The sequence below is a fragment of the Rhipicephalus microplus genome, chromosome 2 (genome assembly GCF_043290135.1).
Source record: "Rhipicephalus microplus isolate Deutch F79 chromosome 2, USDA_Rmic, whole genome shotgun sequence".
In the NCBI taxonomy this organism is placed as follows: Eukaryota; Metazoa; Arthropoda; class Arachnida; order Ixodida; family Ixodidae; genus Rhipicephalus; species Rhipicephalus microplus.
The window spans coordinates 229,605,450-229,620,739 of NC_134701.1; the positions used below are offsets into that span (position 1 = coordinate 229,605,450).

Here is a 15,290-nt window from a genome sequence, read left to right on the forward strand (position 1 = left end):
TAACCTGCATTGCATCACAAGCCTTTTTTCTCTTCAGAAAGGCAAGCTTGCCAGTGGACTCAAGTGATTAAGCTGGCTTTTATTGCGACATGTTTACTGCGGCAGTAACAGGTTCTTGCAACGACCACTGCCATCTTCTAAAGAACTTTTTGCATAATACATATAGTGTTGTTCGTCTTATCTGCTAAAGAATTTTTTTGGGGTGTCGAAATTAATGCACAAATGACCAGTCAGGTGTGCGATTGCGTAAAATACATACTCTCGTAACCTAGATAGTGTGTAAATCCCTGTGCAAGTTGCACAGATATTCGCACACCATCTAAAGCTGTACAATAGCACAATTCTTAACCTCGCAAGTAGTTCCAGTGTTCTCCAAGGGGAAGGAGTATTACGCCTTACACTGGAAAAGCTTTATATTAATCACGATCCCGGTCGCAGCGGTCACATTTTGATTGAGGCGAAATAGTAGAGACCTGTGTACTGTGTGATGTCAGTGCACATTAAAGAACAGCAGATGGTCAAAATTTCCGTAGCCCTCCACTACGCCTCCCTCATAATCACATCGTGGTTTGGGGACATGAAACCCGACATAATATTCATGTTGGTCATTAGGTGAAAATGTGAATCAGGTAGCAGGATAAAGACACAGTAATGAAGACTACCTGATAGTGAAAATGACTGTTGCAATTAGATTAACCAAAAGTGTAAAGGGGGAACGCTTCAGCTAGTTTCAAGCTCATAACCGTTGTCACAGTAATATTGTTACTAAACCTAGCAGGTAAATTAGCTCATCTTGTTTGAATTCCATTGCAGGGTTCCTTTAACATGCACTGCCTAATGTTAAATCTTCAGTTCATATGCATGAAAAAAAAATGACATGAAAATTTAAAAAAAGAACATGATATAGTTAACTCTGGTTACATCCTAATTACAATGACTAAAAATGAACAAATCATCATAATACAATTCTCTCTTTTTTGAAGTAAAATGCATGTGCCCCGAAATGGACACTTATACAGCAGTCCGCGGTATGTGCCTTTAAGGGGCCCTGCAACACTTTCTGAGCATGGTCAGAAAATGCTGCCTATCGGTAGTAGAGGCTCCCGACAACACCCGAGCCAAATAGTATAGCACAACACGCGGCCTGGAAATCACAATAAATGATCAAAGTCAGCTAAAAATTGCTTTCTTTTCTCTCAACAAATCGCCTTATATGCCAAAAAATCATACATCAACGATCCATCAATCAGCCATTGGCCGATTTGAACATGGCGTGCTCGCTCGTTACAGAGATCGCCGCGGGAGGGCGCTACTTGTCCATGCGTGCAGGTGCGATCGCACTGAAAAAGCCACGCATTCGAAAAAGAAAAAAAGTGCTCAAAGTCGCAAAGCGCGCGTGATGTTCTTTTGTGGCCCTGCCATCCGTCCCAGCGCTTTTGTCGGGACGAGAGAAGAGAGAATGCAATTGCAGCACGTGACAAACCTTTGCAGCTCCACTTGCACTGGACGAATTCTTTAAATTTTTGCGGCGTTAAATTCGTGATGCAATAAGCTCCTCCAGTGAATTCATGCCATGGTTACTTGAAGAAGTGTTTCAGGGCCCCTTTAAGGGGGCACATTTTGTGGTGACATTTTATTGTGATTGCATTGTGGAATTAGAGGCAACTTGCGAAGTTCTTTTTCTCAAGTCGGCCTGTTCTCCTGTTGTTTGCTTGGCAGAAATTGAAGGCAGTTGGAGGAGAGGAGGTGGACTTTCTGGCACTGTGCTGTAAATGGAGAAAGGAACTGACAGGCCTGTTCAAGACCATAGAGGATGAGGCAAGCAGCGGGGAACTGGCGGCATTCATCTCGTATGCAGTTTCCTTCCCCCAAAATTTCCTCGCATTGATTGACACCTACGATGTCCTTCGGTAAGTTCCATGCCTCAGTGTGTGTACCTGCCAATGGCTTGGCTTTTTGTTGTCACTATAGTCTGTTACATTCTAAGAATAAATGCAAGCTCCATCCAACCACAAATGAAAGATTGTCGAACCAGTGGATGTAAGCACTGAAGGCCCTTATAAACTAAATACTTATAAATAGCATCAGTATAACTCACACAAAAAATAGATGCAATCCTACGCAGGCTGCAGTTACACACCAGTGGTGTTAACTTAGCGAGAAAGTCGGTAAACTTGGCGTCTTTTTAGTCGTGATAGCGACAATTTTATCTTTTTGGAGTTTTAGCGACATTTCTGGGGACTTTCAAAATTTGAAGTAGAGTGCTCTAAAACGGGCATAAAAAATTAGGAAATTGTGAGAACAGTGGAATACTGGGAATGAGCTTCAATAAATGAGGCCAAAGCATACAGGATCAAACTGCTCTTGGCGCTGGGATCTTTAGCGTACAATGTCGCGCAATAGAGCTTAGCTTGCCACAACAGAAATTGATTGAAAATATTGTTTAAATAAAAGTAATCCCTTCACATGCTTTAACCAATTTGAGATGTCCCCCGCTATGCCACCGATTACCAAAGAGAGGGAAGACCACTCAACCCCTTGTCTATCCGGTTCCCTCTTGGCTGTTTGTCTCAATCACTTCCCACATACAGGGATTCGTGCTGGGGCCGGGAAGTAAGAGACGCTACGACCTGTTCCTGTTTACTGATTCATTTAATTTATTATTAACTTAAAACATCGTATACCGCGTACATCAACCACTACACAAAATTATAACACATGATTTGGACATTTGTGACATTCGACACAGGGCAGGCACATAAAGAAAGTAACTGTAACAATACACGGGTATGCATATAAAAAAAAAACACATGACGACACAAATGATGAAGTTATCAATTATTAAAACCGCGCAATGTCTCAATATGCCGCATCTTTTCCCGCAAAGCTCGTTTAGGTAAGGGAGGTGAAGTTCGTCTCACAGAATGTCCATGTAGTCGGGGCCTCGGAGTTGGCTGCTCGAATCGGGGCCGAAGGTTGGTTCTTGGCGTCGAGGTCTGATCTGTCCAATTCGTCAGCGTCTTCATCGTCTTCGTCATCGTCGCCTACGTCGTGCCTCTCAGTGATTTCCATCTTAGCTTCTTTACCATCTCGAGCTCAGCGCATCTTCTCTCTGACACCCTCGTATCGTCTCGTAGTCCATTTTTTGTAGGACCCGACACCGCCCTGCCGGGGCACCAAACCAATCGCCACTATCGATGCGGCATATTTTCTTGTCAGTCGGAGTTTAGCATCTTCATCGGCCGCCCCTGCGGCCCGCACCAGTGGAAAACCTTCTCCCAAGCAAAGCCGAGCAAGTAACAATGTTCAAACTCAAGCACCAGGGAGAGAGATGGGGAGCCGTCCGAAGACACTTTAATTACGGGCGAACAATGGTCCCGATGCTTCCGGTACTTGATGAGCCGATGTCCAGACCAAGTCTCAACATTTCCATGCGGCTCGGTGTCTCCCGCGAAATTCTCTGTAGCCGCCGCTTCTTCGTCATTCAACCCCGCGGGCGGCCATCCGTGCAGAACGCAGTAATGAGCCCTGTAGCCACGGAGGCTGACTAAATACTCAGAAAAAAAATAATCATCATCACTTTCATTTAGTGACTTTTGGCGACTTTTCAGAACTGTCGTGGTGACTTTGCCAAAAAAAAAAGTTAACACCACTGTTACACACGCTAGGCTAACAAACAACCTGTCAGTATAAAGTATCGTATTTCTCAAGAAGAGAGGAAAATTAAAGAAAGAAGAGATGGGGTGGTGGGGATCAAGCACGGAAATTAAGTAGAAACTTGTTTCTTTTCCTTAAGTCAGTATGGTGCCGCTGGAAATTCTAATTTGCCCCACATGCTGCGAAAAAGTGTTCCAGCACCTTAAGGAGGCATCTTCACCATTCACTTCCAACTCGTCAATTTCATATCCAAAAACAGTTTGATAAATACGATGCAGGGCTGGGAACGCTCATTGCTGTGGTTGTCAACAAGCTTCTGCCTGGCGCAGATATCTCCAGATTACATACATTGTGGTGAACAGTATAGATTAAGCAAACATGCCGTTAATTCTTTGCAACAGCGATGCAAATCTGCGACAGCAATGTGGCGACAGTTCAGACGCCTTTTGTGGAAATGGCACAGCTACAAGCGTCGGCGCTGTAGACTCAAACATGACAGTGACTATGCGGATAACCTCTCTCGGAGGAGGGTTTGATGGGTTGGTGCATTTGTCAGTGTGTTTTGCTTTTGTGTTTTTGGTATGCATGCTGTAAATTTTCATTCTTCAATTTGCATCGTGTTACGTAGTAGGACCCTGAATGCTGTTCAATTCGGGGGGGGGGGGGGGGGATGATGTGATGTCGGGGTTTCGGTTCCGATTTGGAAACCGGTTCTCTGGCCCCCTTGAGGGCATTGTACAATTGTATATATAGTGGGCTATACATACTAAACAGAAAGTTGCTACTCGGGTCTCGGCTGTGTCACTTCTTCTTTTCGGCCCATGCTTTGGGTGCCAAGCCTTTGCTTCTCAGTGTGTCGGACGCGACGCACGATACAACAGCAGGTTTATCATTTGTAGATGTTCATGTGGAATACCAGTCCAACGGTGGCGACAGAGGGGTCTAGATGCTTCCACTAACTTGCTGGTTATCGCGACAGTCTCTGCATTGTGCAGGCTTTCACATGTGCTCACTCCAGACTCCAAGCTCAAGGTTTCAGGCTTCGCGTCTTGGGAGTGTTGCCTGTTTGCTGAGTTGCTGTTCATGCTGTCGAGAAGACTGCATCGCATAGCTCTCTTTGTGGGCTTTAGTACATTCGCAAAGTGATCCCCGCTGCATTTCCTGCATGCAACTGTGCACATCTTCGTGATGTGGCTGAATGCACCATACCTCTGGCAAAAAACTTTATGACCATGTGATTCTACCACTGCATCGAGTACATTCTTGACGAATGCCTTGGTAATCAAGCATGACATGATGCTTGATTATAGTAACGAAGTTAAGAGCTAGTCTAGTCATCTTCATTTTGAGGACACGCGTTCCTGGGTAGGTCGTTCGGTGTTTCTTCACTGTTGTGTACTGCAGGTCATGTGCCTTGCCATAAAGCGGAAGAGCCGTGAAAAGTGAGTCGTTGGAGATGTACGGTCGCAGTGTCTGTACGTTGACATGAACGATCGGGGGTTCTAAAATGTCAACGAACACTTTTCGTTCGCCAATGCTGAAACCTTCATAGAGCAGGAGACTTGTAGCTCGGTCTGCTGTTCTGGTCGCTACCAGGAACATTGATGCTCTGAAGGGCTGCAGAAGTGGCATTTCTCCATCACTGACGGTTCCCTCAATGCTGTGATGACATCGGTTGACACAGTGTCTGGGAACGTTGAACATAAACAGTGCTCCTTCGGTGGAATCAGTGGCAGGAGCTTCAATGTCATCTGTGCAGGCCCTATGAAGTACGACAATGGGATAGACCTGAGGGCCTGCCAGCCAGCAGAATCGCTGACGCGGAAGAAACTCCACCAAAATGCCGCTGGCGCACTGTTGTGCTTGTCCAGGAAAATGGAGGGTTACTATCGAATGCTGGGAGACTCTATCAGAGCGCGGAGAGATGAGCTAAGTCCAAGTGCATTTGCTCATTCCCATGACGATAGCCCATGCAGTCGCAATCCGCCCAATCACATGGTGTCAAGTACCTTTTATGTATTAAAGGTAGGCAACCTTCCCTTGCAGACACATGTGCATGTGGCTAGTTATTTGTGAAAAACATGAATTTTCTGGCAAACTTAGCGAATGTTCCAACATCACTGCTCAGCCAAAGTTGATAATTTGATAAGACACGAGGAACTTTTAATTGATTATGTGCATAGGTTTATTTAAGCAGCAGAAAAGCAACCATTGTTAGAATGGAGGCCGCCTATCACACTTCTCTTGCCCGGATTAATGGAGTGTGCCGTAGTTGTGAAGGCAGAGTATGTATTTAATCTTGGGTTATAAATGACTATGCAGTGCCGCCTTACGGATGTTCCCATGATGATTTTTGCAGGAGTGGACTGCTGAATTTCTCCGCTGTAGCCATGGCCCTGAATGACCTTGGCTATCGTGCTGTGGGCGTTCGCATAGACAGTGGCGACCTGGCGTACCTCTCCTCGTGCGCCTTCAACATCTTTGATGAGCTCGCCAACAAGTACAACCAGGAGTGGTTCAGGACCCTCACCATTGTGGCCAGCAATGACATAAATGAGGAGACTATCGTCTCACTCAATGAACAGGTCAGAGCCTTTAAAGAAAATAAGAGAGAAAGTGTGGCCCTCACTTCTGGAGTGCTCTTAGTTCTGGGATTATATAGGATTGTACGTTACTTGTACTGACCTGACCCTGCAAACAAAAGCATAGGCATTGATTAGCTCTGTCTGTTTCATTTCCTTCTTTAGATTCAAAGTTGGGGTTGTAGCCTTTCCGTTTCGACGTGGGGATGTTCGGGGCAGAAGGGGCTGTAATTGCAACAGTTCACTCCAGTTAACTAATGCGGTAGGAAATTAATATGGCAGAAGCGCTCTACATTTTAATTTACGAACAAACAAGTCAGTTTGTATTGAAACAGTGTAGAGACGAATTACGAAGAAAGACTAAAACAACAATTTGAACACAAGCTTACTAGCCCAACTCTCCTTTTTGCTGCAAGTCAGTTTCACACGCATGGAAGGAAAGAGCTTGATATCAGTTATGTCTGTCAGGTAAGCTACCTCACTCATAACCTCGTGATAAATCTATATTGGTGGTTGCAAATATTTGCCATTTGTGTTAAAGGTCAAGAGAAATCTTTCTACACCTTAAATGAAAGAAAGTTTGATTTTAATAAAAAAATTTAATTATAACTGACATGCATGCATGAGCCAGCTAAATGCTTGCTAGGCACTAATGACATCGTGTTTAGAGTATATACGTTGATTCAATCTGCAGTCCTTGCCAAAACACTTAGTAAAATAGAATGCCCGCAAATTGAAAGCTGTCAGATTTGCATATTAAGTGTGCTGAAGGCATATTTTGTTCTTTGGAGTTTGCTTATGAGGGCAACCTTTTGAGAACTTTTACAGTGAGGTCATCTGTAGAATAAATTTCCACATGTTATGACATTCTTAATGGGTCTTTTTCAAAAGACTAGTCTGTGCATGCGCAGCGGTGGAGACCTCGCGTGTTTTGGGGGGGTCACTGGGCGTTGACATTCGCAAAGTATCACGAAAAATGCCTGGCCCTCTAAATTTTCCACCGACAAATTCGGTGGCCCCAGTTTAAATTTCTGTGATTTCCACCGGAGGCATTGTTCAGACCTGAAAAAGGCCCATTCAGAATGCTTGGATCGCACGATTTGCATGAATCTTCTAACCTCTCATCAAGATTCAATTTCTGTGACTCATCTGTTCGCCACCTACCATTGCTGTGTGTTGCAAAACCATTAATTCCCCGTGAAACACATCCGATGTATAAAGGCTGTTATTTGAAGTGGTGCTCCTGCTTGATTCTATGCTAGTGTTATCATGCACTGACCACGGCTGGCTGATTCCTTTCGTAAAGGGGCTGGACCATTGCTCTGATCTCTGACAAACAGCGAAAAGCATGAAAAGGCAATGCTACAGAATGGTGGCTCTGTTTTTATCATGAAATTCGCCACTCCTATTACAGTAAAAAACCCGCAGTAACGAAATCGCCGGGGAAACCGAAAAATTCGTTTTTGGGAGAATTTCGTTGCCGCGAGTATAAGACATAAAAAACAGTGACACGGCCAGCAGAACGAAAATTTATTGCCAGAAGTCGGTCAACTTACTTTGCAGACCCTTGCCATGCAACAACTTCAAAGTTCTTTCTTCGCACTGGAAAACAACCCGCGGGTTGTTTTAGATGCGCTAGCGCGTTGTTCGTGCCCGCAGTCTCGCTGTCAGCGGAGTTAGGGCTAAGGATGACTCCGATGAGGGCCACGCTCGTAGACATCGCGCCCGCTCGTAGTAATCTGATCGTGCATCCAGTGTGGCCACTCGTAGCAATCTGACCGTGCCGCCACTTACAGCTTCGTTGCTTGCGACGAAGCACGTCGCCACGAGTGCGCTAGTGCGTCGTTCCTGCCCGCTGTAGGCGGAGTGAGGGCTAAAAACGATTCAGATGACGCGCCGCGCTCGTAGTAACCTGATCGCGCATCTGCCTACTGCTCCTAACTAAAGCGTAATTATATCTTAAGTGATCATCGAGCCGTGAACACGTCACGAAGTAGCAATTTTCGAGAGCCATGTCCTCGCGACGCACAAGCAGCAGACGACGATCTCCCGGAGCGAGCGTCGGGCCAATGGCGAGGTGAGCTGAGGCAACATGGCGGCCACAGCCAATCGAGGGTCTCGAAATGACCTTCAAACATTTGCTTTTTGTGCGCTTGTTTTTAAAGGGAGGAGCCAGCTGAGGTGGGAAAGTTAAACACGGAAAAATGCTCTTTCCGATGAACCCACGAAGCCGGCTTCCGGCCCCGCCATCGCGAAGCCACAGTTTTTTGAATATCGCTGTTTTCTCGCGATTTCCAGAAAAAGTTTCGCTACCTAGGTGGGTGAAATGAATTTTTCGAAGCACTTCTGCGTGGTTTTCAGTGTATATATTTTGGAACCAGATAGAAAAACGGTTCCAAAAACTGAAAACGATTTTCAAAAAATTGATTTTTTCGCCATTTTTTGCAATCCGAAAGCTGCGTCCCCCCTTAAGTAAACAAAAATGGCGGTACCCGCGCTAGCGCGGCAAAAGCAGACGTTTACAAACTTTGAGTGCGCATAACACGCATACGAGCATATTTTCGACAGTTAACCTTTGGCAGGAGGATAAAAGAAGGCCCGCACCATGGTAGAAAATTCGTTATTGCGGGATCGCCGTTCAAAAACATTTCGTTGCAGCGAGATACGTAATACATGGGCTTCTATGAAAGTTCGCCAGGGATCCGGAAATATTTCGTTGCCGCGGGGATTTCGTACTCGCGGGGTTTCGTTATTGCGGGTTTCGACTGTAACAGCAAAAATTTTGTCTCGCCACTCTAAGTAACGTTGTTATGTCCCCACTTGTGCTCATGCTGTAATTGGTCTGCAATATTTTCGGATAAAGAAACAAAGAAGCCGCAGCAGGCTGTGTGTGTTTCACCTCGAGACGATTGGAAACAAGCTACGAGGGAGCATTTTTCTTTTTATCTATTTCGCTTGGCTTTTGCGCTGCATAGTTTTTTCCACTGCACAAGGCTGAATATAGGCTCATACATTGCATCTTAGACCACGGACTCTTTAGTTTTTCTAACGAAAAATAATGTGCTTGCATCTAAAGGCCTCACAAATTGTTGGTAAGTCTACTTCATGCTGTACGAAAACTGCACTTTTTATATTCTTGTTGAAATTCATATACAGTGTAGGGCCAGCTGCACCAGAACCACAAACACAACACATTGGCAGCGGTAAAAAAGTTGCACCAGTTACTCAATTTATCCTCTTGAAGTGTTGCCATCTTTGAGTTGCTATTTCATTTGTGCCATGGATAAAGCACTGTGCCAGATTCTTTTTTTTGCTTCCTCCTAATGAGGCAGACAAAACAATCTATTTGCCAAACGTAATTTGTAGTGCTAGATGGAAAGGGGAACTATCATAGACACTGAAAATCGGTCTTGATCACACTGTCATATTGTCTCTGCTTTCACTCATTGCCTGTGCTCGTCTTTCCATTATTTTTGCCCTTATATTTCACCAAGCAGAGCCACATCCTTAACAAGACAAGCACTCTACATCAGTCGGGCCAGGGAACCTGCACTGTGCATATTTTGTTTCTCACCATCCATCTCGATCATCGCATTCTCGCCTATGTGTCTGCAGCAAAAGTGTCACGTGAAGCCTTAGTAAAAGAAAAGGGCTACCAGTTGTTCAACTAATGAAGGAAAGACAGATTGTGATACAGTTTGTGAAAGTGTTTACACACTGGGTTTTCGCAAAAGGGCTTTGCCTTGCATTTGCTTGATAGTGCATAATGCTGCATGACTCGTTGGTCATTTAGTTGCCTGTTGAAGAATCTCATTGCACGTTTTTTGACCGTTAGATACTATCGAGAAGAACTTCACCTTCACTTGACTCTCCTTTGGTGTTGCATTTGTTTGCTCAGAAGTGTTCACTGCTGAAGTTCTTGAAGCTGCAAATAGCCATTCTAGTCCGAACTAGTAGTGTAGTTGGCAAGCCAACTGCGCTGAGTTTTGTTGCCACCATTTCTCTCCTTTTCTTTCTTCCAGGCATGGAAGAGTATAAAACATGGCATGACATGTGTAAGGACCCTTGCTTGAATATTATCAGTGGCCACGGCGTCTTTTCTTCATGCAGGTCTTCTTTGCTGCTTTTGTTGTAGTTGGCTACTGCGCACTTGGAGAAAGTTGGCTACTGCTACAGCTTGCTGTACATGTGTGCAGTACAGTACGCTAATAATGGGAACATTATTCTCGCATTTTATCTCTCATTAGTTGAGAAATTTAGTGCTTTTGTAAAGCGGCAGGTTGCACAAGCTGGTCTACAACTTTAGATCACCTTGGACTACCCTGTCCCATTTGTCTAGCAATCTGTGCAAGCATTGACTAATTGTTCGCATTAACAGTGTACTGTACCGTAGATTTTGTGTGTGTGTTTCGTCGCTGTGTGTTTGGACACCATTCCCGCTTCTCAATTTTCTCATAGGGGCACAAGATAAATAGCTTTGGCATTGGAACTCACTTAGTAACATGCCAAAAGCAACCCGCCCTTGGATGTGTCTACAAGGTAAGCAAACAAGAGAGTCTTGATATATTGTTACTTTGAATGTTTTAAACTTAAAAGTCTTTAGGATGGCTGCAACAAATTAAAGTTGTTCAGAATATGTGCAGTGAGCATTGCAGGTTTGCTTACCCTAGCAGACAAAAGCTTTGGTTCAGCCATGTCGTAAAAAGTAAGCACAACCAATGTTTAGAGCCAAGTGTTAGCAATTACAGATTTTGAGATCTATCTTTGAGTATAACAGTCACTGGTTTCCTCTCTTGTGGTTACTTCCTTGAGCTCCACTTGAAGCTTCGTTTCTGTGCTGGGTTTCCTCAACATGAGAGGCAGTCTTGCAGAACTTCGAAGATAATTCAAAACAGGACATTATGTCATATTAATAATAATAGTAGTAGTAGTAAAGAATAATAATAATAATTTCTGTGATTTTACTTGCCAAAACCACAATGGTACAGGGCTCAGCTGGTGCTCCAAACGGCGATAGTTGTTTGATCTGGGCTGTGGCAGCCGCATTTTCAATGGAGGTGAAAATGCTAAATGCCTGTTTATAGAGATTTAGGTGCACTTAAAAAAAAAAAAAAAAAGAACCCTAGGTGGTAGAAATTTTTAATCCGGCACTACAGTGTGCCTCATAATATCATGGTTTTGCATGTCAGGCTCCTCAAATTATTTTTACATGCCGTAACCATGACTCAAACATGTCCTGCTTGGGGGCTCTAGATTAGTTTTGTCCATTTGAGATTCTTTAATGTGCCTTCAAATCTATGTTGGCGTTTCTGCAATTCAACCCATCGGGATCACTTTCACAGGGAATCAAACCTGTGTGCTCAAGATTAGCATCACAGCACCTTAACTGCCAAGTTACCATAGCAGGTGCAAGTCTCGTGTAAATGTAGCCACCATTGTAATTATTAATAAATACCAGTGGAACTGTCTGCTTTCTGTCAGTGTCAATACACTTGATGACTATGTTTAGCTGAACAAGTGTTCATTACATAATTCTTTTTATTTTTTGAAGCTAGTGGAAATAAAGAATCTCTCTTGCATCAAGCTCAGCCTCGACATCCAGAAAGTCACAATACCTGGAAAGAAGGCCTGCTATCGCCTTTACGGACACCAAGGTCAGAGCCGGATTGCAATTTTCTCCATTCGGGCGTTTGAAGTAATTGCCTAATAATCTGCATTGCCCTTTGCTTATTGTAAATTCTTTATTGCAACTATGCGAATAAGTGCTTGTGTTGGGCATGCAATGCGCTTACATCAGATCAGGGTGCACTCTGGAGGGCCACACATATTCGTACAAGTAAAACTGTTATACTATAAAAAAAAAAAAGTTCATGGAGATGGCAGAAGCGAATTGAGACTACATGACAATCTAAAAGAGATTACTAGTGCTTATACTTTGTATAAGACATCACAGAAGCCATCGAATAGTCTGTTTTTCTGGTGTCCACTTTTACATTGTCCCATATACAATTCATACAAACGAGAGCAAATCTGTCGGGGATTTCAATTCCATGTATGAATGTATTTTGCACAGGTTATGCTCTGCTGGATCTAATGCAGAAAATGGATGAGCCACCACCTCAAAAAGGAAAGAGAGTTCTCTGTCGGCATCCTTTCCAGGTCAGTTCTTGTGCACCGAATGTGGTGTGGTTGCGGTCATGACATTTCACATGGAAAGTACTACTAGACAAAAACTAATGCTAGTGCATACCAGCATCAATTGTGCAACTTTCCAATTCACAAAAGCCTAGTTTTTGTGGCTTCAAAAGACTTCTCTATTTCTTGTTTTAATATAATGTTGCGGGTGTTGGTAATGTAGTAGCATGTAGATGAATGCAAATGCAGAATCCTTTGTTAGTCCTCATCACGCTGGCATAGTCTAACATTTTGCAATCACCAGCAAGTTGAACTGTAGCCTTAGCTGCCACTTCTGCCCACACTTTGATCATTTTCCCCTGTTCGCTTTTAATATGTTTATTTCTGTGTCCTCTTCCTTCATTGACTAGCATATTCATGGCCTATAAGTTAAAAATGCAGCCAAATATTACTATCATTTTGCCTGTAGGTCATCTGATAATAAGCGATAATTGTGTTTATATCACCGAGAAGGGCTTGCTGGTACCTGTAATAAGAAACACATCAGCAACCTGTCAGAGTGGTCAACATGCCAGTAGATTGTGCAGGCTACATGCAGCACTTATTTATTTACATTTCTTTTGCTTCCTTGCCTCCTTTTGACTAAAATTTCAACCTCTGTCTGTCACAATTAGATCATTGCTTAATTTTTTTTTTCATGTGGGCTGAAATATTTGCGTGTACAGGACAAAACAGTACAAGACGGCAGCAAAGATGGATGCTCACTCGAGTTTGTGGGTAGGCATAAAATACATGCCGCATTAGAACATGCTGAGGTAACTTTCTGACTGGCACTTTGATTCTCAAAACCTTAAAGGCACGTAGTCAAAACCGTTGAAGGCACTGACACCTTTAAAGACACTATCAATACTCAATGAGCACATGCAATATAGCATCAAAATGGCATGTACATTACCTCACTTTGCAGAGCATTGCCGTGCTTTAAGTTGGGAGCAGATTTTCGAAGTTGTGCACGTGCTGCTGTTGGCAACAAACAATCTTGCTTCAAAGGATATACAACAAAAGTTTGATTCCCCATGGAAACTTCGCACATAAGCTTAAAATCAATTTTAATCTGCAGTAGTTCTTTCCACCTACATGTTGATTCATTAAAGTAGAATCATATTGCTTGAAGGAATTGATGTCTGTTGTGAAACCCATGTCATGAGTGTTTGTTACAGACGCTTACATTGTTTGTATGTATAGTGTGTGCTAAGCATGATCTTGCTTAGGTAGTGTGAATGCATATATATGAGACAAGTTTTTCCTGAGCTTATTGCTAAGACAGTTATCTAAATTCACTTGGCATTGGTGTTTCATTGTTCTTATTTATCTTTTACTTTTCTCAATTTCACTTATCTTTTTGATGGACGGTAAATACTAGAGGCCTTTGTACCGTGCAGTGCTATTGCGTGTGCAAAAAACACCAGTTGGTCGAAATTTTCAGAGCACTCCACCACAGCGTCCCTCATAATTATATCATGGTTTTAGAACATAAAACTCCAGATATCATCATCGTCATCATCATCGTTATTATCTTTCTGGCTGTATTCTTTTTTTCATTATTTGCATGACCTGCATGTGCATGAAGTGATAACAAAACAATGACAAATGATATTATTTTTTTTTCTTCCACGAGAAGGTCAGTTGTAAGTCGGCACGCTGCATGTGTTTTCAGTCCTACCTGTAGTGACTTCCAATATGTTGTAGACATGTCGCTTTATTATTTACCCGTCATCAATGTGATCTTGTGCGGCAGAGGAGGAGTCGGTTAGTTGTGTCAGAATTTTTTTAAGACCCATTTCCCTAGTGTTAGTGCATGTTCTAGTGGGTGAAACGTAGTGGCAGTTTCGTGGGTAATTTGTGTAAGGTGCTAATGTGTTTTCATGTCCTTACTGGATGGAACAATGAGCCCACATTTTCATTGTCTGCTTATGCATTTGGTTAATGCTTTCATAAATTTTTGTATGCATGTAAATTTGTCATGTTGAACAAATCCTAATGCAAACAGGCATAAGGTTGTAGCCTTTTTAACTTTTCCTTTAGTTTCCTTTGTATGCTGTTGTCGATTCAAGATCTGTCAAAAAAGACTTCAGTGATCTAGCGCAACTTGTCATTTTGTGGAAGGTAGTCTGAAATGTATTTAATTGCATTAATTATATTGATTGCCAGTTCACAGTGGTGCAGGGGAAACGAAGGTGGTGATTATGTAACTGTAATTTTCAATGTTGCATAACCGCACTAGCAGAGCAAACATACCCTAATTTGAAAGGTGGCATTATATCCTTCATGAGCCTGTCCTCAATATCTTTTGCGTTTGAAACAGGAGTCAAAGCGTGCATACGTGATACCAGACTGTGTTGAGGATCTGTGCCTGCTCTGGTGGGACCACGGCAAGGCAAGTGCTTGTCTTAGGTCTTGTTATTACTTTGTAATTAGTTCCTGCTCCAGGGCGAAGCTTCTCCCCAGAATGAACTTTTTCTTATGTCTTTCCTAGGCCCCGCCGCGATGGTCTAGTGGCTAAGGTACTCGGCTGCTGACCCGCAGGTCGCGGGTTCAAATCCCGGCTGCGGCGGCTGCATTTCCGATGGAGGCAGAAATGTTGTAGGCCCGTGTGCTCAGATTTGGGTGCACGTTAAAGAACCCCAGGTGGTCGAAATTTCCGGAGCCCTCCACTACGGCATCTCTCATAATCATATAGTGGTTTTGGGATGTTAAACCCAACATATCAATCAATCATGTCTTTCCTAGCACCGTGACTCTTTCTGATCTTCTGGCACGGGAGTTGGCAACCTTTTGAGGCATAGGACGAAGTTGCACGAGCCAACACAGCCAGGGGCCGCTCAGAAAATAGAGGCGGGGGGGTGTGAGAAGAAG

At 43.4% G+C, this 15,290-nt stretch overlaps 1 protein-coding gene across 7 annotated transcripts in view; it reads left to right on the forward strand.

Annotated features, from left to right (window-relative positions):
- Positions 1–15,290, forward strand: part of Naprt (nicotinate phosphoribosyltransferase) — a 56,617-nt gene that overhangs the window by 9,154 nt on the left and 32,173 nt on the right. For 5 of the 7 annotated variants that reach the window (XM_075876988.1, XM_075876974.1, XM_075876982.1 and 2 more), the window contains exons 6-12: positions 1,720–1,910; positions 6,017–6,242; positions 10,262–10,294; positions 10,698–10,778; positions 11,791–11,893; positions 12,313–12,398; positions 14,740–14,811. In XM_075876988.1, the coding sequence (XP_075733103.1) occupies positions 1,720–1,910; positions 6,017–6,242; positions 10,262–10,294; positions 10,698–10,778; positions 11,791–11,893; positions 12,313–12,398; positions 14,740–14,811 (792 nt within the window). The remainder of the gene's footprint in view (positions 1–1,719; positions 1,911–6,016; positions 6,243–10,261; positions 10,295–10,697; positions 10,779–11,790; positions 11,894–12,312; positions 12,399–14,739; positions 14,812–15,290) is intronic. The other 2 variants (XM_075876977.1, XM_037421457.2) reach the window with 1 other exon arrangement.